At 48.6% G+C, this 21,284-nt stretch overlaps 8 protein-coding genes across 8 annotated transcripts; 6 read left to right on the top strand and 2 right to left on the bottom strand.

Moving 5' to 3' along the window:
• Positions 1–1,762: 1,762 nt before the first annotated feature.
• FPRO_15383 (putative DUR3-Urea permease) lies at positions 1,763–3,942 on the top strand (the record flags this gene model as incomplete). The annotated part of the gene is made up of 4 exons (XM_031220304.1): positions 1,763–2,059; positions 2,115–2,398; positions 2,449–3,045; positions 3,096–3,942. 4 exons carry the CDS (start codon positions 1,763–1,765, stop codon positions 3,940–3,942), a joined length of 2,025 nt encoding a protein of 674 aa, XP_031085976.1.
• A 240-nt stretch (positions 3,943–4,182) lies between these two features.
• On the top strand, positions 4,183–4,729 carry FPRO_15384 (uncharacterized protein; the record flags this gene model as incomplete). Its single annotated transcript, XM_031220302.1, has 2 exons — positions 4,183–4,608; positions 4,661–4,729. The coding sequence occupies 2 exons, from the start codon at positions 4,183–4,185 to the stop codon at positions 4,727–4,729; spliced, it is 495 nt and encodes a 164-aa protein (XP_031085975.1).
• A 233-nt stretch (positions 4,730–4,962) lies between these two features.
• On the bottom strand, positions 4,963–6,608 carry FPRO_15385 (uncharacterized protein; the record flags this gene model as incomplete). The annotated part of the gene is made up of 4 exons (XM_031220301.1): positions 4,963–5,859; positions 5,938–6,070; positions 6,121–6,252; positions 6,301–6,608. 4 exons carry the CDS (start codon positions 6,606–6,608, stop codon positions 4,963–4,965), a joined length of 1,470 nt encoding a protein of 489 aa, XP_031085974.1.
• Positions 6,609–8,539: 1,931 nt separating this feature from the next.
• On the top strand, positions 8,540–10,847 carry FPRO_15386 (uncharacterized protein; the record flags this gene model as incomplete). The annotated part of the gene is made up of 4 exons (XM_031220300.1): positions 8,540–9,036; positions 9,091–9,296; positions 9,349–9,761; positions 9,813–10,847. The coding sequence occupies 4 exons, from the start codon at positions 8,540–8,542 to the stop codon at positions 10,845–10,847; spliced, it is 2,151 nt and encodes a 716-aa protein (XP_031085973.1).
• Positions 10,848–13,632: 2,785 nt separating this feature from the next.
• FPRO_15387 (uncharacterized protein) lies at positions 13,633–15,308 on the top strand (the record flags this gene model as incomplete). The annotated part of the gene is made up of 3 exons (XM_031220299.1): positions 13,633–13,824; positions 13,887–14,907; positions 14,956–15,308. The coding sequence occupies 3 exons, from the start codon at positions 13,633–13,635 to the stop codon at positions 15,306–15,308; spliced, it is 1,566 nt and encodes a 521-aa protein (XP_031085972.1).
• Positions 15,309–16,454: 1,146 nt separating this feature from the next.
• On the top strand, positions 16,455–16,875 carry FPRO_15388 (uncharacterized protein; the record flags this gene model as incomplete). The annotated part of the gene is made up of 3 exons (XM_031220298.1): positions 16,455–16,577; positions 16,638–16,677; positions 16,748–16,875. The coding sequence occupies 3 exons, from the start codon at positions 16,455–16,457 to the stop codon at positions 16,873–16,875; spliced, it is 291 nt and encodes a 96-aa protein (XP_031085971.1).
• A 257-nt stretch (positions 16,876–17,132) lies between these two features.
• Positions 17,133–18,812, bottom strand: FPRO_15389 (uncharacterized protein; the record flags this gene model as incomplete). The annotated part of the gene is made up of 2 exons (XM_031220297.1): positions 17,133–18,160; positions 18,209–18,812. The coding sequence occupies 2 exons, from the start codon at positions 18,810–18,812 to the stop codon at positions 17,133–17,135; spliced, it is 1,632 nt and encodes a 543-aa protein (XP_031085970.1).
• A 533-nt stretch (positions 18,813–19,345) lies between these two features.
• Positions 19,346–21,106, top strand: FPRO_15390 (uncharacterized protein; the record flags this gene model as incomplete). The annotated part of the gene is made up of 1 exon (XM_031220296.1): positions 19,346–21,106. One exon carries the CDS (start codon positions 19,346–19,348, stop codon positions 21,104–21,106), a length of 1,761 nt encoding a protein of 586 aa, XP_031085969.1.
• Between the last annotated feature and the right edge of the window lie 178 nt (positions 21,107–21,284).

The following is a 21,284-nucleotide window of genomic DNA, read 5'->3' as shown; positions in this document are numbered from 1 at the left end:
TTGGAAGTGACGCGTGTCGCACGGCCGGCTTTGCTGCTAGCCTTTTTGTAAGAGAATCCGATAATAGTGACAGAATGGCGTACGCTCAAGTTCGGAACCTTTGATTCCCCCGATGTCGTGTACTTTCAGTAAAGATCCTAGATACAATTGTTGGTCTTGGGGCTGAGTATTGTGACGGTTCCAACATTACAAGCAATTTCTATACGATTGCGGTACGCTACCTTGCTTCTTGAATCTCAGAGTAACTCCACTTATCTTTGTCACAGTTTATCATATAGAAGTACGACATGAAGGTTATTAGGGCAGGAAAATGCAGGTTGTGCTGCGATTTAACTGTACAGTGTGGCTGGCCGAGTTTCACGGCCCCTTTTGTAGCGATGAGAGATAAGATAAGAATACGATATGCATATTACGTCGGATCTTTGATAATCCGCGACAGATAGACTTCTTAGACCCACTGATTTGTCAATTTCACACTGTACTGCCTCTGCTGAACAATGTTGTACTGCAGGGTAATTGTAGGCCATCGAGCCTACGAATTGCAAGAACCAGCAGTATTTTAAGGTAAGATGAACGGATATATAATCTTTGATAAGACGCTTTTCAAACTAATATGGACTCCTATCAGCGACTAATTTCGCCGGTATCTCATTATCGGGTCAAAACCATATCTCTTTGAGGATTTCTTCTGCTGGTGATGACTGCATAAAAATACCCAAGTCGGGGTGCCGAAGTTTGTCAGTCTGATCAGCTCACAGCCAGCAGCTCACCCCAAGTCAACGGTAGGCTATCGTCAATAATGTTCAATCCTACTTTTGGTTGCAAAGATTGCGAAGAGCTTACCATTATTACAATCAATGACGCTGGTTTTTCGGAATGATAAACCCGGGTCCCTGCACCCGTCACTTTCGTGGGGTAGCACTTTAATTGATCGCATATGAACCAATCCTAGACACTTTAATGAGTGATCACATGTCCAAAACCTCAAAAATGTTATCTCGATGCGGATATTTCTGAGGATTGAGATACACATTCAATTAAGGCTGAATTTCCCATGTTCTAGGCTCTGAAAGGGTTTGGCTTAGGTGCTACACCTCCGCGGTGCAGCAGTGCTGCATCGTCCACTGATGTGTCAATTAATGAATAATGCCCTGTAGCGGCCACTGTTTTTCTTATCAAGATACCGCCCTGCAGGTCGCTTGGCCGCCGGCCAGTGATCAACCGATTCTTATTCCCTCGCTTCAATGTTTGCACTGATAAGGGCGCATTCGAGGCTGGGGTTCTTGGCCAATTGCGTCCGTGCGTTGTTATCATTGCCCCCATGGGGAATTTCTTATCGTGCAGCTTCACCCGGGAATGGCTTATCTGAGAGGCCCGCCGGCACTTGAACGGCGGGTTTATTATCTTGGGCGCTGGATCAAGCACCCCCATGAGTTGGATTATGCACTCGTCACACAGCCTAATCGGGACAGAAATACTGACTTTCCAGCGTTGACCTATAGACGCCACTGGAATTCATTAGTCAATACGGTAATCAGAGGCACACATTGCAGGTCATCAGCTAATTAGGTCTAGTGGGGGTGCATAATCTGACTGACAGGGGTGCATGATCCGGCATCGCATTATCTTAGGTTTTGCAAAACGGCTGTGGTGCTTGGATGTATATAACAATGATGAAGATCTCAATGAAAATGGTTGTGGCAAATGTTCTCGTGATAGACTCTTGAATACCAAACACCAACCTTACTGCAAATATATCACAATGGCTGGTGGTGGCGGTCCTTCATCCGGCACAGTCGAGCCTCCTCTGAGCCAGGCCTATGGCTATGGCATCGTTGTTGGTCTCGGCTTTCTTTTTGCCCTGGGCATGATCTTCACGACATGGGTCTTGAAGCGGTATAACCATGAGAAGCAGACCTCGGAAATGTTCAACACCGCTGGCCGAACGGTCAAGTCTGGTCTTGTTGCTTCAGCTGTTGTTTCCAGCTGGACTTGGGCTGCTACTCTCCTCCAATCATCTGGTGTTGCGTACCGATATGGTGTCTCTGGACCATTCTGGGTGAGTCGACCGTCTGTGAATCGCGAATCGTGAACTGTGGCTAATAATCGCAAAGTATGCTTCTGGTGCTACCGTTCAGATCATTCTCTTCGCGACCATTGCCATTGAGTTGAAGAGAAGGGCCCCTAACGCGCATACCTTCCTTGAGGTCATCCGAGCTCGATATGGCCGCATTACTCACTGCGTCTACATTTGCTTCGGTCTTTTCACCAACATTCTCGTCACTGCCATGCTCTTGACTGGTGGCTCTGCTGTAGTCACTTCTCTCACTGGCATGCACACCGCTGCAGCATGTTTCCTGCTGCCTCTTGGTGTTGTTCTGTACACCATGTTCGGAGGGTAAGTTGAAATCGATTTTGATGAAATAATAGGCCTAACCCGCGACCTAGTATCAAGGCCACTTTCTTGACAGACTATGTCCATACGGTCATTATTCTCGTCATCATCCTCATCTTTGCGCTCACTGCCTACGCGACCGGCAGCGAACTCGGATCACCTGGCGAAGTTTACGATGCGCTCACCAAGGCCGCCGCCTCTCATCCCGTTGAAGGTAATGCTGAGGGTTCATACCTCACCATGAGATCTCGTGAGGGTATCATCTTCTTCGTCATCAACATCGTTGGCAACTTTGGCACCGTCTTCATGGATAACGGTTATTACAACAAGGCTATCGCCGCCCACCCTGTCGCCGCCCTCCCTGGATACATCATTGGCGGCCTTTCATGGTTCGCTATCCCTTGGCTCTGTGCGACTACCATGGGTCTCAGTGCTTTGGCCCTCGAGACCAACCCTGCATTCCCTACGTACCCCAACCGGATGGACCCGGCTGATGTCTCGGCCGGTCTTGTTCTGCCCTACGCTGCTGTTGGCTTGTTGGGCAAGACTGGTGCTATTTGCACTTTGATCATGATCTTCATGGCTGTCACTTCTGCGACCTCGGCTCAGCTCATCGCTGTTTCCTCCATCTTCACCTATGATGTTTACCAGTAAATTCTTCCTGTACGAAAATTTATATCTCATGCTAACGTTTCGCCAGGACCTACATCAACCCCCAAGCTTCCGGTGGCCGACTTATTGGTGTCTCGCATACGACTGTCTGCCTCTACGGTGTAATCATGGCCAGTTTCAGTGTTGGCCTCCACTATGCTGGTATCAGCATGGGCTGGCTGTACCTCTGGATGGGTGTCATGATCTCCGCAGCTGTCATCCCCGCTACGCTGACTCTTCTCTGGAAGCGCCAGAACTGGATTGCTGCCGCGGCATCTCCCGTCCTTGGTCTTTTCTGTGCGCTCATAGCTTGGACTGTCACCTGCGCCAAGGAGTTTGATGGTGTTCTTAGCGTTGACAACCTCGGTTCCAACAACCCTATGCTTGCTGGCAACGTTGTTGCTCTGTTGAGTCCTCTGATCTTCGTGCCGCTCTTCACATTCGGCTTTGGCTCGGACAGCTATGATTGGGCTTCTATGGCTGCTATTAAGCAGGCTGACGATACCAGCGACTCCAACGTTGACTCCGAAGGTGCTGTCGTAACCAGCTTTGCCGTTGCTCCTGAGGAAGACATGGCCAAGCTCAACAAGGCCTCCAAGATTGCGAAGACGATGACTGTCTGCATGACAATCGCTTTCCTGATTCTCTGGCCCATGCCCATGTATGGAACATCCTATGTCTTCTCCAAGCCCTTCTTCACTGGCTGGGTTGTTGTTGGTATCCTCTGGCTGTTCTGCAGTTCCATCGCAGTTGGTCTGTTCCCTCTTTGGGAAGGTCGACAAAGCCTTGTTCGTGTCTTCAAGGGTATGTTTGGAATGGGAGGACCAGATGTTACAGAGGAGATCCAAGGAAAAGCAGTGCACGAGGAAAAGATTGATGAATTTGAAAAGCAGTAGAGGTTAGAAGATTGAGCGAAATGTAGCTAATCTTGGTATATCACGATATTTATTAGTTTAAAAAGCGTTAATAAGCAGAGTCTTACGTCACCCCAGTCTATGATCATGATACAAAGTGGAGGCGTGATTTATCCTTAGCAAGTTGCAACTACCGACTCCACGCACATCGCAATCAGGTACTGATCATCTATCAGCCTCAGAACTCTAACTGTGTTGAGTTTTTAGAAGAAAGCCTTAAGAATGGTCACTATAAATCTAGCCTACAGCGTTCCCATCAACCCCAGCGGTGTGTCTCCCATCTTGTCAGAAGCTCAAGTCTGGAATGGCCTCAAGCGCAAAGTCCGCAAGGCCAACGAATTCGTGGCTCCCATTCTTGAGTGCAACGTTCTTAGTGAAGAAGAAGTAGAAGCAGGGACGAAGGTCATCAGACAAGTCACGTTTGACAAAGAAGCGCGAGGCAAAGATGACACTGTTGTTGAGGAGATTGTCTATGAATTTGCACCAACGCGTGTCGATTTCTATCAACCTGATGGCAGCAGAATCTTCAACCTCATTAGTGTCGACCCAGAGGACAACCTGATATTGACTTTCGCTTTTGAATGGCGACACTCAGAGGTCGAGGCAGAGAGCCAACAGGACAAGAAGCTACGTGAGAAGTATTTCAAAGTGAGTCTTTGCGTCTACTTTTTAGAGCACCGAAACTGACGTGGCATTTCAGATGGCTAAAGGAGCCGTGGAGGGTACTATCGCTTCCATTCGTAAGTTGGTTAAAGACCGGGAGCTTTGAGAAAGACTTTGGTCATAAGCTAGAGAAAGACACTCTTTATTTTCCAGGTTTTCATGACGGGGTTCACAGTAAGGGGGTATCAATTTATCGTCTAGGAAATACTGGCAAGAAGAACTGTGCTATACTAAGAAATCAAAAAGCCACCAGAAGAAACATCGCTTGCTAAAAGAGTGTTTTCCTGACCCGAAATGATCCTCTGAAGAGACTGCGCCTTCGATCAACCCTGACGACGGTCACAAGGCGATCGTCTGCTCTCGAAAATACTTCTCCTCGGTTTCGGAACTCCTAATTGGTGTGATCCAGATATCGTATGGAACATAGCTGCTGTTGGGGCCAAGCCTATCCAGGTCATTTCTGATTAGGCCTTTGAAGCGAACCTTCATATCTTGAAACTCAACATCGTCGTTTTTATGAACTATATCGTCCCAACTCCTACCTTCGCGCTGAACAACAAATTGAACAGCGTCAATATCATCGAAGCCATGGATAAATTGAAACTCCGACATTGGCATGCTGTCGAAATTACCGTGATGTTCCCATAGCTTGAGGTTTCCAGGTGACTTTTCGATACTGTATTTAATGCTATATCTTGGTCTCCTAGTGGTGATCTCTGGTGTTCGATATGTGGTCTGAGGGAGAGGAGGTGGAGGCATAGCACTGGTCGCCTGATCTGCCTCTTGTACAGGGGTTATGTCTTCGGTAACCAGATGAGTCCTGTCAAAGGACATTGGCTCTGAAGTAGCTCGAGGATTTTGCGAGGTCCCGACATGAGAAGCCCCAGCAGTCTCTGTTCCAAGCTCTGGACTAACCCGAGATCCCGGATCGCTCTGTCGACTTGGAGGTGGTGACAAGGATTGAGAATCATCCTCCGTATCAAAGGTTGGTGTTTCAACAAAATTAAGACGTTGGACTGGCCGGCAGCTGCGGCCTGATGATGTGTATTTCTCGGGAAAACCGTCAATAGCCCGAGCGATTGTTTCCGCTACGCTGGTAGCCTCTATGCGTTCAGTCATCTGAGCAACATGGGCAGTTGGTTCAGGAGAGATTGCAGTGTTGCTCGGAGTATTTGTGGCAATTGTGGACGCTTGAGGTGGCGGTGTAGTGTTGCTCTTATTGCCTGCCGATGAGGTCTGGTATAGTCAGTTGATACCCTTTATGCATCATGTCTGTCGAAGGGTAAATGTGCTAGCACCGAGAAAACCACCTACATGAATATCTGGTCCCATAGGGCGTAAACGAATGTGGTCTATATCTGGAAGGCTGGCATCATCATCCGAATCGACTTCGTTCCCTGGGTCCGTGTCCATTTCATCGCTTGGAACTGAAGCTGACGCGGCGTTACTGACAACAAACATGTTAGCTAGAGTGTAGATTTTAAAAGTTCACAATACCTTTGTCCAAGTGTTTGGGACCTCTGCCTCTCGTGGCGTACAGCTTGTTTCTTTTTGGATGGTGAGCTAAGACTCCTTTGGTGTTCTTGCTGGTTGTGGCGAAAGAAAAGTTGAGTAAGTAGCTTGACGATTCTGATACTAGGTAAGTAAAATATTCTTGCAACAATTTGGGGTTTCAACCTTTCTGAATCCTGTCCCCAGATCAGTGAGTCCCCAGAAGAAGAGCCCTGACTTGCTGGCCAGAATTGCTGTCCTCGGCCTTCTATGACTACAAATCTCTTCGCCATATTCTCGAGTTCAATTCTCTGTCTTGCATCGCTCCACTTAATCAGAGAAACCCCAGGCACTCCATCGCGGGTCTTATACCCATCAATAAATTTCTTATAAGTCTGCACGAAGAATCGGCTGGAAGGATCGGACCGCGGATAGCCTAATGCGATTTGGAGAGGGGTTATTTTTGGAATGTCACCAATCTTCTCCTTGCTCATGGTTAATAGCAACTGTTAAAGAATAATGTGAGTTGAAAAAGCAAAGTTGTGCTTGGAGTTGAGATCCGAGGGTATGCACAAAAAGATACTAATAGGCCAAGATACTGAAGGAGTAGAAATGCATTTCTGTGAGGGGAGGCCTCTGCCTGATTTTAAGGTCAATTCTGCCTCAGCTGAACATCCCGGCCAAGTCGAAACCTGGGGAGAAACGTCTATGAATCTTAAGCGCTCTCAGAAACCTCTAGGCCTCTGAAGTTGGCCCCTCAGCCTCGCGACAAAGAGAATCATGGAAACAAACAGATCGACACATATCTGCACTTTGGGCTTTTTGAGCGTTTTTAATCTCAATTTTATCGTCTTGAAATCGAAGTTTTATCAGCCGAGATATTTGCGGTGAGAATTGAATGTTAGAATGACTTAATCCGTATCGAGAAGTTATGTTGGTTCAGAACCAACAGCTTCGGGGACGAGGGTGTACCAACTGCATGAGCTCAAGCCAATAAAAAGAGTGATTTTTAGGCAGAGAGAGGCAGTGATCCATAAATAGTGCAGACTCTTCCTTTTTTGTCAATATTTCCATTTTATCTGTTTCACTTTCGCCGTCTTTGGACTTTGCCATTGATTCTGAGGCAATTGCTGCCTTTGATGTGTTGTCGCTGCGGCGCAGCCCTTGCATGCATGGGTCATGATCAAATATGCCTTACAAGAACCATGAGCTACACCGAATTGCCAATCGAGAAATTGGAACCCAGTGAAGGGGAAGTGATCAAGTATCCATAAATGCATCCTACGGTTTTTTTATTCATTTCTTACTCGTTTCTAGCAGCAAATCCGTGCTGTCATTGGCTGATGCTCCCTCATTGTATCGGCTCATTTGACTCTGGCAGAATTGTTATCCGAGAGTGATTTTCCCGCAGTATCAACCTGACAGTTCGTTAATCGGCTAACTGATCTGATTACTGCCAATGTCCTTTGCCCACGGAATACAGTGCCTGGTTCTCATGCGATTGATTGCCTATCCCAAGCCGTCTTTTCTTTGCACCAGACAACTTTTTCTAGAACTTCTGTACTTGGAATGGGGTCTCCGCTACGCCACCTCTGCTGTCAACTGATTCAGATGAACTCAATCGCAAGCTAGTTCCCTAGTGTCCTCAATTGATCCACAAACTGCCGGCATTGGAGGGTTACATGCCCAACCTCCATCGTGAGCTGTGACGTGACAATCATCCAGGCTTCTAATGGTCACACATTTCCAACGCTGCACAAAGGCGTGTCGCGTATTTCATCTTGCTGACCTGGGTTCTCAGTGACATGTACTGCCTGAGCACGCGATAACTGATGAAAAAGACAACCATGTTGCCGACATCAGCCTGTCGATGACTCGGGCAGCCGATTCCCTGTAGGAGCGGGGAAACGTTAAGCTTGATTACTCAAAAGTCAAGCTTATTATCCCACGTCCAAGAGAGTCGTTACGCAAGAATCTCTACCCATCAAACCCCATCAGGCAGGTGAATACACACGCCGATCCCTCCCCGCAGCAAAGCCAAGTAGCCAAGCCAGCCCAGCCATTGGCCAAACCTGGGGAGCTTCCCAAGAGGGTTACAACGGCAAGGCATGACGACATTCGCGAGAGCTATCCCGAGCTCAGGATCGTAAGCTTACTGACTGGGAAGGGAAGTTCATCCATCATGATAAGAGCTTTGGCAAATCAAAGGCGAGCTTGGCCCGAGATGGGATCCTGTTTGTTGGGAATACCAAGGACCTAAGTGTTGTTTATGCAATGGTTCCATTCTAAGGTAACATGACACTGCAGAATGGGGCTGGTCATGCTTGCGAGAGTTGCATTTATATCCGAAGCTTCCCATTGCTCCACGACTACTTCCCCTCTCAGGCCAAATTTTGTGAAGTTCAATTGCCATTGAACCTTCAATATGCATTTCCTACATCTCTCGACAATCGCAGCTTTCGCTGCTGGCGCATCTGCTTGCCAGCGCGATCTCGTTTTGGGCAAGCGACATACACATCGCCAGCCACTGACCAAGCGCAATGCCGATTGGCCTCCAGTCTTGACGGAGCAAGAAACTCTCCTTGTCAATTCTTTTGACAATTCATCCATTGACAAGTGGTCTGACTACTACGGCCACCAGAATAAGTTGGCCGGCTATGGAAAAGAAGCTGCCCAGTGGACCGCTGATCGTTGGTCCGAGAGTGGATTTGATGCGCATCTGGCCGAGTACCATGTGTTCCTCCGATATCCAGTCAGTTCATCTCTCTACTTCACCGGCCCCAACGGTACAACCACAGAGGTGAACACCAAGGAGGAGGTGCTTGAGGAAGATGATGTTACAGGCTGGGATGTGCTTTCACAGCAGACCTGGTTGGCCTACTCGCCAACCGGAAATGCTTCTGCCGAATATGTCTACGCGGGGTGAGTAAAGCTCCAAATGTATCCGGATACTGATCACTGATTTTCGAACGCTAGCCGAGGCTCAATTGACGATTTTGATCGACTAGTGGAGCTTGGGGTTGATTTCAAGGGCAAGATTGCTCTTATCAAATATGGTGGTCTGTTCCGTGGTCTCAAAGTCAAGAATGCCCAAGACCACGGCGCCATTGGTGCCATTATTTTTACCGACCCCGGCGATGATGGAAATATCACCGTTGCCAACGGTTACGAGGCTTATCCTGGTAAGACTTTTCATATGACAACCCTGAAAAGCTCATACTAAGTAAATGTCAGATGGCCCTGCCAGAAACCCCAGCTCTGTCCAAAAGGGCTCAACACTATTCCTGTCTACCCGTACCGGCGATCCCACAACTCCTGGCTACCCCTCGAAGAAGGACTCCCCTCGAGCTGATATCTCCGAGGTCATTGCCAAGATCCCAGCTCTGCCGATTTCTTACTCGGCCGCTCAGCCTCTGCTGCAGGCTCTCAATGGCCATGGTGTCACCGCTGAGAAGGTCAATCGCACTGCTTGGACAGGCGGCCTCGATGCTGACTACAGCTCTGGCCCTGCGCCTGGCGTGAAGCTCGCTCTCAGCACCGTCTCTCGTGATTCCATCGAGCCAGTACACAACGTCATTGGCGTTATCAACGGAACCAATGCCGATGAAACCATCATCATTGGAAACCATAGAGATACATGGATGGTCGTAAGTAATGCCGCAATCAGATACTCATAAAGTTCATCACTGACTGTATAGGGCGGTAACGGAGATCCCAACTCTGGTTCTTCGATCCTCATTGAGCTTGCTCGCGCATTCAAGAAGCTCACTGATTCAGGCTGGAAGCCCAAGCGAAACATTGTTCTCGCATCTTGGGATGCTGAAGAATGGGGCATCATTGGCTCTACTGAGTGGGTTGAGGAGCACGTCAACTGGCTCACTGACACCGCCGTCTCATATCTGAACATCGATGTCGCCGTCAGCGGTCCTCGACCTAACCTTGGCGCATCACCTGAGCTTCATACTTTTGCTACTGAGGTTCTCAAGAAGGTCGTTGATCCCAACTTTGGTGGCTTCAATCAATCGCTCTATGACGCTTGGCATGCTGCCAGTGAGGGTGATATTGAGATCCTCGGCTCTGGCTCTGATTACACAGCTTTTTTCCACCGTGGTATCAGCTCTCTTGATACTGGAAGCAGTGGAGGTGCTGGTGACCCCATCTGGCACTATCACTCCAACTACGACACCTATCACTGGATGTCGACCTTTGGTGACCCCGGATTCCATGTCCATACGGCTCAGGGTCAATATCTTTCCCTGCTGGCTTACCACCTGGCTACTGATGATATCCTTCCATTCGACACTCAGAACTACGCCAAGGAGCTTCGTGCATACTTCGAGGACCTCTCAGAGTATGCCGAGAGTAAGGACGCCGATCTTGATCTTAGCGAGCTGGACGAAGCCATTGAGCACTTCAAGAAGAGTGCTGATGAGGTCAAGGCTCTTGAGAACCTAGCCCGTGAGCGCGACGATGATGTCCTTAAGAAAGTCGTCAACCATAAGTACCGCGACTTCCAGCGAGGTTTCATTTCTCAAGGCGGCCTGCCGGACCGCGACTTCTACAAGCACGTTGTCAATGCTCCTGGCCTCGACACTGGCTACGCTGCCGTTACCTTCCCTGGTATCACCGAGGGTGTTCAGTATGCTGAGGACGGTGACTTCTCTGTGGCTCAAGAATGGGTCAAGAAGACTGCGCGTGGTATTGTTGTTGCCGCCAACATCTTGAAGACATAAAGGGAGTTTGGGAGGAGTTGGAAAAGGAGAGAATTCACTTCGTTTCAATCATTTATGAACGTTATGATCCCATGGTTATGATAATTATAGTATTTGCATAGCATTCTCAGGTGTTTTGGCTGGTGCCGGTTTGTGGGTTGGTTGAGCGGAGTTCCCTGGGCACAGTCACAAGGGGATAGAAAATTATAATAAATGAAAAGAATGCAAAGGTCAAAGTATATCCTTAAAAGAATTCATGTCTCTACCGTTGTATGATGCTTGATCATGGCTAAAACCTATTTGCCCAAAAAGTCTATACAGCCATCATGAATCATCAAGGTCGATACAAGGTTCCATGTGGTTCATCAAAGCATATCAGTGCATCCACGCAGCACTTACACAGGTTACTTAGAGTTGTTGGGGATCAGATCTCTTCTTGAGGCGCGCGCGCCTCCATCTACAGCCGTTCATAGGTTCCAAGATCGAGAGGCTGTCGAGTCTCCAGTCAGATGGCCGACGAATCCGCAAGATATTATTTCAGCATCCACATAGGCAAAATAATCCAAGTAAAATTGCTGGGTTATCTGATTCGAATTCAGTCGCATTTTTAGGCGAGCTTGATGGTTAACCACTCAAGTGAGTCTCCTCACGCCTCATGCTGTTGGGCCTTCTGTAGCCTTCCGCCAGCAGCCTGACCTGTTAATCATGTTCCATAACACATTCTTCCCATTTCCAATATCTTCTCGGGTCTTACCAAGCCGCCGAAAAAAACGTGCACAACTGCCGACAGATGTACAATTGACGCAGCTTGGCGCTTGGCATCACCGTTTGGCTACCTTGGCGCCGAGAATTCTAGAATGCACGTGGTGAACCTTGTTCAACTACACGATACTACACTTCAGGTTGCATTACGCGTCTAGGTCGATCGAGACTCGCCTGTAAGTTATCTTTGAGCCTTGCGACAATGCCTTGATATCTACCAATAGATGATGTGCATTCTCTGAATCAGAGGGTGTATCGTCGTGTATTCGATTCAAAATATCCCATCCACCATCGGGCATAAGGAATGCAACGACGGTAGTGCACAGACATTCAAGATCTGAGCCACGCATCGGATGCTGCGGAAGAGATACGATTGACACCTTCTTGGCGCATCTTGGCGTATCAGAACAGGTAAATCCTTACAAGGCATCGGGTCTCGCAGCGTAAGATGTCCGGTGGCACAGTAAAACAGCGGTTTCCCAATCAGCAATAGAATGAACCAGTGGGTGTTTTGAGTGTTGCATTCCTTTTTGCCGTAATTCCGAGTATTGATTAATCTCAGTGGCCATGCTTTGATTCCATGTGAGGGAATGCAACGACGATTTTGACCATGTAACCTTGGAGGTGCGGCAGATGGAGGCGGTATGCAGTGCTCACTCGGGGTTGTGATATGGCCACCAATTAACGAGTTTAGTTGAGAGCGGGGAAGATTACAGTGAACACAAACCTAAATTAGTGCCTGTTGAGTAGTTCTGATCATCCATCACCTTGGGGTCGCTATTGTAATAATCACGCACTCGATACTAATTGGGATAATACTGATGCAAATCGACGCTGCATATTGATAAGGGCAGTAGGCACAGTGATGATGCCAAGCTATAACAAATACCTATCACGACGCAACCACCTGCTCAAGGTTTTGCCACGTGGATGACGCTGCATGTTTTGTCAGCCCAAACTCAGCAAGACTGCTACGTAGTGGACGCTGGTCCTTTTAAGCTTAGCCATCAAGCTTACCCCTCTCCCGGGTACAGAATCCATCAGAACTCAGAAAACGTCAGAACCAACGAGGAACAGTCCAGTCACTAACTGACATTCCCCCAAAAAACCTGGAGTGTTAGTGTTGCATTGTGTCAGCCAAGAAAATGGGGGAATGATATAATCACTAATCACCTGCTCAATTACGCTTCTGTTTTAAGTAGTGACTCCCGGGACTACGAGATCAGCACTAGTCAGCGTTGCGCTGCCACCTCCGATGACAAGCCCATTCACGATGCTTTGAGGGCGGGGGCGGAGACGCTGGAGGGTTCAGGGTTCGTCTCTCAGCAGAGCTCCGAAGCTTCGGTACTGGAAAGTATTTTTGACTCGCTATGATGATTCCATTTTCGTGATCAACAAACCTCGTGGAAGTCGGTGGCTGCAGCAACGTCGCACAGGGAAGCCGAGGCTTTGGGACGGGATCAAAATACTGGACGCCATCAAACGCTGCAAGTGAGGATCGGCTCTTTTCATGTCAGATTCGGAACACAACAGCCATTCAGGCTGATCCTCGACCTACAAAATGGGTTGCACTCGGGGCAAATACTCCCCCTACCTCCCTAGCTCCCATCGCAATGCTGACTCGGGGTGATTTTCCCTGTTTGCGAGACACAATAACCCAACTTACAGATCGGCATTTCACCCTTGTCGTCCAATTAAAGCCAAGACTGGGCAATAAAGCTTGGTCTCTTCTTCTCCACGTCCATGCGTCGACCTTCCCGTAAACGCTTAGAGTCATCGCAGATCGTGAGCTTTGGTTCATTTCCTCCCCCGCATCGCATGGGCTAGCTTTGGGGTTTGGGGGGCGGCTTGCGGGCGTTGACGTACGAGGCGGGCTGATGGAAGATTTGTTTACGTGGTAACAAAAGCCCTTGCCTCTTCCCCTTTCAGATTCGCTTTCTTCCTTTGCTCTGTTGGTAAAAACAGTAGCAAGCTGTCATCTCCGCGGAGCGCAGAGACCGTTTCGCTATTTTAGACTTGTGTTATAAGAAACTGTTCCAGCACCATGACTACTGATACCACGGCGACACCGCCGAGTGAGCAAGAGAAGCCTACAGCTGTTGATGTTGAGAATGTCGCGTCGACCACACTGTCCAATGTCGGGACTGGGGCTGCTGTTGATGCTGAGCGCAATGCACTCTTAGCGGCTCTGCCTGACCCTGACGAGGGTAAGAGTGAAGAGGAAAGACGTGAGATTGTGAGTCGTCCGACATGTGCTCTGTGTTCAATCGAGAATGATGGATGCTGACAATCGCTCAGGACAGGAAGCTGGTCTGGAAGGTCGACCTCTGGCTCATCCCCTGGTTATCACTGCTCTATCTACTCTCGTTCCTCGACCGAACCAACATCGGCAATGCTCGTCTCGCAGGCATGGAAGAGGATTTGGATATGATTCCGGGAGATTACAACGTCGCCCTCACCATCTTCTTCGTCAGTTATGCCCTCTTTGAGCCAATTACCAACGGTCTTCTCAAGCGCTTGACTCCCCGCATCTTCTTCACGGGCATCATCATCGCGTGGGGTGCCGTCATGACTCTCATGGGTGTCTGTCACAACTACCCAGGTCTCCTGGCAGCTCGTTTCTTCCTCGGTGTCGCAGAAGCTGGGCTGTACCCCGGCGTCAATTACTATCTGGGCTGCTGGTATAAGTCATCTGAGATTGGCGCTCGCGCCGCCATTTTCTTCTCTGCTGCTGCCCTGGCTGGTTCTTTCGGTGGTCTCCTTGCGGCAGCTATCGCCAAGATGGACGGTATTGGCGGCAGACCCGGTTGGGCATGGATCTTCATCCTCGAAGGTCTCGCGACTGTCGCTGTCGGTGCCTTTTGTTGGTGGATGGTTTTCGACTGGCCCGACACCGCTCGATTCCTCTCTCCCGAGGATCGCGTTCGTGTTCAGCGCCGTCTCATTCTAGACCGCCAGGGAAGGACCGCTGAAGACTTTGATAAGCGTCACATCTGGGCTGCCATGAAGGATTGGAAGACGTACGGCTACATGGTGATCTACATGGGCTCACTGATGCCCCTGTACGCCTTCTCTCTCTTCCTGCCTACCATCCTCCGAAGTATGGGGCATGTTGGCACCAAGGCGCAGCTCTTATCGGTTCCTCCATATGCTTGCGCTGCAGCCGCTACTGTCTTCGTCGGATTCCTAGCAGACCGGACCAAATGGCGTGGCTATTGCAATATTGCTACTGTCTGTGTCGGTATTATTGGATTCACAATGCTGATCGCTTCGCCTGACCCGCATGTCCAATACGGCGCTGTGTTCCTTGGTGCAATGGGTAAGTATACAACACTGGCTTCTTAAGGCTATTACTAATCTAGAACAGGTATCTATCCCACCGTCTCAAACACTGTCTCATGGGTCAACAACAATATCGAGGGTTCATTGAAGCGTGCCATTGTTCTCGGTATGGTCGTCGGCTGGGGTAACCTCAATGGCGTCGTCTCGTCCAACATCTACCGAGAGACACAAAGACCTCGCTACTACGCTGGCCACGGCACGGTTCTAGCCTACCAGATCCTCTTCCTTCTAGGAGGTTCCATCTTTATGCATTTTGCACTTCGATTGGAGAACCGTCGTCGTGCGAGAGGATCACTGGATGCCAAGTATGCTGCCATGACAGATGAGCAGAAGTGGATCAGCGGTGATGTGCGTCCTGACTTTAGATACACTCTCTAGAGAACTCAAGGATATTTGTTACATTGCGCTTTGTTTTCATGTTTATTTGAACGATTCCTGTAGCAGGATAGCAGGATAGCAGGGCTGGTAAGGACTGGAAGTAGGCAAGTTATGATTATGTAGTACTCATAGAACACTCTTAGTATTTTTAATATCTCTGATGCTAGAATAATGAACCATTCTCACTTAGCTAATCTTTCTCACCTTGCCACGATGTATTGATACCCCGCTTACTTCTAAAGATACTCAGATACCTCCGTAGGTGAAGTCAAGGGTCTGAGACAGCAATAAGACGTTCCAGCTGAGTCCATATGCTGAGGGTATCACAGAGAACGGTCCAGACCGCTCCTTCTGTTTATATTCTTGCTTCTGGCTAAATCATGCATTGAGAGATCAGCGCACAAGCTGGCAACAGATATATGTATTCTGTACCCTCCCTCTCATTGTTCTTGAAAAGCACACCGACTCCATCATGGCATCGCCTACCATGCTGTGAGCACACTCTCCAGGCCGCCACGCACTGTCAATCGTTTTATTACAGTATGAATCATGTCTTTGTATCACTGTAATAGACTCCACTCCATCCATTGTTGAAGCAGGGTTTCCAGTAGTATGGCTTGAGACAAGTTTCTGGCAGCAAGCGATCCAGGCAGTGGAGAAAAAGATCTCCCATATGTTACCTTGGCAAGTTCTATAGAGACTGCTCAGTGACATCTTACGGTTTGAATTGTATGGACCGACGATAAAGTTCTGGGAGTTCCATAGATCAGAAAGATAGAGCAAAATATCAGTATCCCGAATGACACAGACAATCAGAACAGCTCCGTGTTTGTGACTGCTCGCAACCTCAGTCTGCCTGAACGACACCATGACACAAAAGAAGAATCATGACAAGACTGTTTTACTCGAGGTCCCATCACCGCTCTATCTGTAGAACCTCTTCTATCAATATGAAACAAACTCACAATAGTCCCTTCGTCACTTTCCCGTTTACCTTTGCCCTATTGCTTTCTATAAGAACAGTCGAATCCGCTCCTCTGTCAGTTGACAAACCACTCACCATCGAAAGACAGAAGCTCAACAGCTTAATGAAATCTAGCAAACCTCAACTCAGGCCCATCAATCCAATCAATTTTTTCATTCAAAATGAAGTTCTCCATCGTCCTCGCTGTTGCCGCACTCTCGGCCGAGACCTTTGCGTGTACCAACATTGGGCAAGTCTGCCAGAAGGGAGACCCAGATGTATGCCAGTGCGGCGCACCGATTACTGTAAGTTCTAATATCTCCGCTCGCCCATGCATTTGATTGCTTACATGTCGGACGTTCCAGCTGTCCTGCAGAGCTGATCCTCTCCCTCGTCCGGGAGGCAGTGAGTGTCCCTGTCGATGGCCCAAGGGCCATTTTCTCCGTATTTGTGAGAATTCTTCTGATCAAAGTAGCTCGCCGCTTTCGCTACCAGCTTGGTGACATCTGTCCCCTGCTCAAGCGAAATGGACGGTGCGTCAATGGAAAGTGTGTTCCGGGCCCGCGTCTAACGGTGGTTACCCCTACGCCTACTCCAGAGTAGACGTCACTGCAGATCAGCAGCGAACCGGGTATCTCAATCAGATTGAAACACTCGTTTGTCTCTAAAGTCATCGTTTGGGCCATATCTAGTTATAGTTGACAATATTAAACCCAATTAGATAAGGTTATCCTCAGAAAATATCTGTTTTTACGCATGAATCATGCGACTTGAGTTGAGACGCTTAAATATAAAAGCGATGCTTCAGGTGTCTCGTCAAAGGATCTCCACCTCTGATCTGGAACGAAATTCCGAGACAACTAAGATTGTTGAGAATACCTCATTGTAGCAGTCGTATCCTGCGCGGCTACAAATGGCTGCACCTCATATGTCCTGAACTTACGGGCTGAGATATTGGCTTCAAACAAGGCATCGATCTCAGCAAAGGTTCTACCCTTGGTCTCGGGAAGCCTGAGGAAGCAGTATGCCCAAAGCAGAATATTAACACCACCCCAGAAGAACCCGGTCTTTCCCCTCCAATTCCACGCCTTGCGGTTGATCATGTACGACGTCAGAATGTTGTTGATAATCGTGGCGACTTGATATGAGTTCCGAGCCAACACCGTCGTCTTGTTTCGTAGTCGCGTGCTCCCCATCTCAGTAACGACAACATAACAGGTGGGACCGATTGTGCAAGCATACACGAGCATGTATAGCATCATCATAGAGCCTGTTGCCCAGGCTACGCTTCCACGAGGCTCCGGAATGCCTAGAAAGCCGATGGACAGCTGAAAAATGGTGCTGCCTCCGAGACCCCATAGAAATAATGTCCTTCGACCAAAGTGGGTAAGCAATTTCCAAGCGATGATACCACCGAGAAGAGCTATTCCTTGCTGACCCAAGCTGAGGCTGAAAGAATTCCTTGCATCGAGCCCGGCTTGCTGGAAAAAGTAGGTTGAAAATCCAACAATAGCAAAGCCACAAAGAGGCTGTATCATCCAGGTGACACAAGCAATCTCGGTACGGCGAAGATTATAACCTCTGAAACAGTCAATGTATGATGTCCCCTGCTCTAGCTCTCTTTCATGCTGGTTGACGAGTATCATGTTTGTGAGAGTTGATTCGATGGATTCTGCGTTATCATTTTGTGTGCGGAGACGACGAAGTGATCTGCGAGCCTCTTCAAGACGCCCATGACGTACGAACCACCATGGCGACTCGGGAGCAAAAAGTGAACCAAATAGAAGGATTGGCGGCCAGAACCACTGTGTAGCAAAAGGTATTCTGTACGCCCAATGGGAGGAGTTCGTGACGAAGCCCCGCAGGACGCCTGCAGATATAAGTTTACCTAGGTTGTCAGTTATTGAGGGAATTATTGTTGTAAGGCGATGCTTACCGATAGTCCAGCAAAGGTTAACCCAGCTTGTCAAGTACGGCCTGAGAATCATGGGGCAGATCTCAGCTGCATATACAGAAGTCATCGTCAGAAAGGCACCCAGTGGAAAGCCGAAAAGCAGTTGGGCAACCAGCAGCACCTGTATGGTTGAAGCAAAAAACTGAACGAAGACGAGGGCGGCCGTAATGATAGAAGTTGGGATGACTGTCATACGAAAACCAAAGCGATCTGTTGCCCATCCTGCAATGAAGAGACCAAAGAATTGGCCAACCTTGACAGCATTGGGAATGGCGCTCTGCCAAGCAGCACTGATGGCATAGGTACCATCCGATTGGATTTCGCCAAAACCCTGGGTGAATGCAGGCTGCCCAAAAAGTGAAGAAAGGAGAAGGGCGTCGTAGCCTTCCATGACAGCCGCCAAAGAAAGAAATGCTGACCACAGAACTGCCTTGTAGTAGACCTTGAGTCCTTGGCCAACAGTCATATGTCGCTCGCTGTCCTCTGCAGCCTGAGCTTGGAGGTTAGTGTCGATGCAGTCGACCTCGTTGGGGGCCGTCTTCGAAAGAGACGCTGCCATGACAGCTGATCCAGCTTTGTCTGTCATATTCTGCGTGCTTTTCTAGGTTTGGAAATTGATTGTTGGAACGGCTTAGTGTTTTAATTGCGTGATAGAGAAGTCTTCTTCGCCGGGGGGTTGAACATGTCTTATGCAGAGATAGATATGCTATGCGCACACGCTCCCGCGCCACTTGAATGCTCGTTTGAGTGCCACTGAGAAATCCACATGGCGAAACGGAACTGAAAACAAGATGCCGAGATGGCTTGAGGACTAATCTTTCGTTGCCGTGGGCGTACTTCGTCATGGACCATCCTTCGCCGCGGGTTAACTTTAACAAGTGGGGCATTCTTTTCTTCATATCTCACCGTATCACTCAACAAACCCTTCCCCGCGGGTCAACTGATTCAGCTAGTAAGATATGTCAATGAGACATATGAAGCCAAGGTATTGTTTTTAACATTAAATGGTAGGTCTGTGTTCATGCAGGAGTTTTTGCACCTGTTTCTACGCTCTAATCTCTCCATTGTCATCTTTCTAGCCAAGTCCTCACATCGTTCCACCAAGCTGCTTGAGTAATCATGGGTTCTCTATCAGATAAAAAAGAGAGAACATGGTGGAAAGAAGCTACCATTTTCCAGATCTGGCCAGCCAGCTTCAAAGACTCCAATTCTGATGGCATTGGCGATCTTGGTGGAGTTATTCAATCCCTAGATTACATCCGAAGCTTGGGTGTCGATGCAGTATGGGTGTCCCCCTTCTACGAAAGCCCACAGGTAGATTTTGGATACGATATTTCAAACTACGAAGCTATTCACAAAGCCTATGGCACCATGGCTGACGCAGAGGCTTTAATCGATGCCTGTCACCAACGCAATATGCGCATCTTGTTCGATTTAGTCATCAACCATACCTCCGATCAGCATCCCTGGTTCCTCGAGTCGCGACAATCAAGAAAAAATCCGAAACGGGATTGGTATATCTGGAAGCCACCTAAATATGACGAGAACGGCAACCGAAAGCCTCCGAATAACTGGCGTTCCAACTTTGGCGGTAGCTGTTGGGCATGGGATGAGGATACTCAAGAGTACTACCTGCACCTATTCGCCGATGCCCAGCCTGATCTCAACTGGGAGAACAGAGCTATGCGCGAGGCTGTATATGATAGTGCAATTCGCTTCTGGCTTCGTAAAGGTGTGGATGGATTCCGCGTTGATACCATGACCATCTACAGCAAGAATCCTGACTATCCTGACGCACCTGTCGCGGACCCCGCCTCGCTTTATCAGACTGGTCGCAAGTTCTATGCTCATCAGCCTGAAGTTTTCAATATCTTAGGCGAGATCAATCAAGTTCTCACCGAGTTCGGTGATGATAAGATGACAGTGGGAGAATTTGGCGTCCTAGCTGATACAAAAATGGCTCTTGACTATGTCAGTGCCAGCAAACGGCGCGTGTCCATGGGTTTTCAGTTTGAGACGGCTTGCATTGGGTACTCTCTGAATCATTGGAACTTGAAGGGTTTCAGTCTTGTGGAATTTAAGGCAAGTTTTGAAAAGTGGCAGCGATTCATTGAAGGGAACGATGGCTGGACATGCATCTTCCTAGAGAATCACGATATTGCACGGTCAGTCTCACGCTTCGCCAATGACGATCCTATGTACCGGGCCGCAGCGGCCAAAGCCCTCGCTACGCTACTGGGCACGTCCACAGGCACATTGTTCCTGTATCAGGGGCAGGAGATTGGTATTACCAATGCCCCGCAGGAATGGGACATCAGGGAATATAAAGACATCAGTGCATCGAACTATTGGAAGCAGGTACATGACTCCACCAATGGTGATGAAGCTGCCCTTGCCCAGGCCATGAGAAATATCCGGTCGGTGGCCCGAGATCACGCACGAACACCAGTACAGTGGAATGACGAGGAACACGCGGGATTCACCGATGCCCCTACAGGGCCATGGATGGGAATTAACGACAACTACCGTGAGGTAAATGTGCAACAACAAGTATCAGATCCCGATAGCGTGTTTGCTTTCTGGCAAAACCTGCTTAAGCTACGTAAAAAGCACGTAGAGTTGTTCGTGTATGGCTCTTGGGAGACGATAGACGCGGCGGATAAGTATGTGATGACTTATATGAAGAAGTCGGAGGGCTCTAATGCATTAGTCATGATCAACTTCACCACTAAAGATCAGTCGTGTCGAGATCGTGCACCCCCGATGTTTCACAACATGGAGCCAGTTTTGACCAACATGGTCAATTGGAGGGTGGACAGACTTTGGCCTTTCGAAGCTCGTGTATATATCATGGAAGGAGATGGCCCAGTAGCTAAATAGGGGCCGTCAGGCTTGCAGAGCCGAGATTCATCCATCTTGTTTAGCAATTATTTTTATCTTTTGACCTGAATCTGCTACTCCTACTCAAGATGTATATTTGATTTTTACTATTTTAAGCATATGAAGACGAATTGTAGTGTACTGTCGGGCTTGCGCTGGTGCTAGGCAATTCTCGCTG

This window comes from Fusarium proliferatum (genome assembly GCF_900067095.1).
Source record: "Fusarium proliferatum ET1 genome assembly, contig: FPRO_scaffold009, whole genome shotgun sequence".
Taxonomy (NCBI): Eukaryota; Fungi; Ascomycota; class Sordariomycetes; order Hypocreales; family Nectriaceae; genus Fusarium; species Fusarium proliferatum.
The sequence above is the reverse complement of the archived record's forward strand: the minus strand, read 5'-3'. Positions and strand labels throughout refer to the sequence as shown.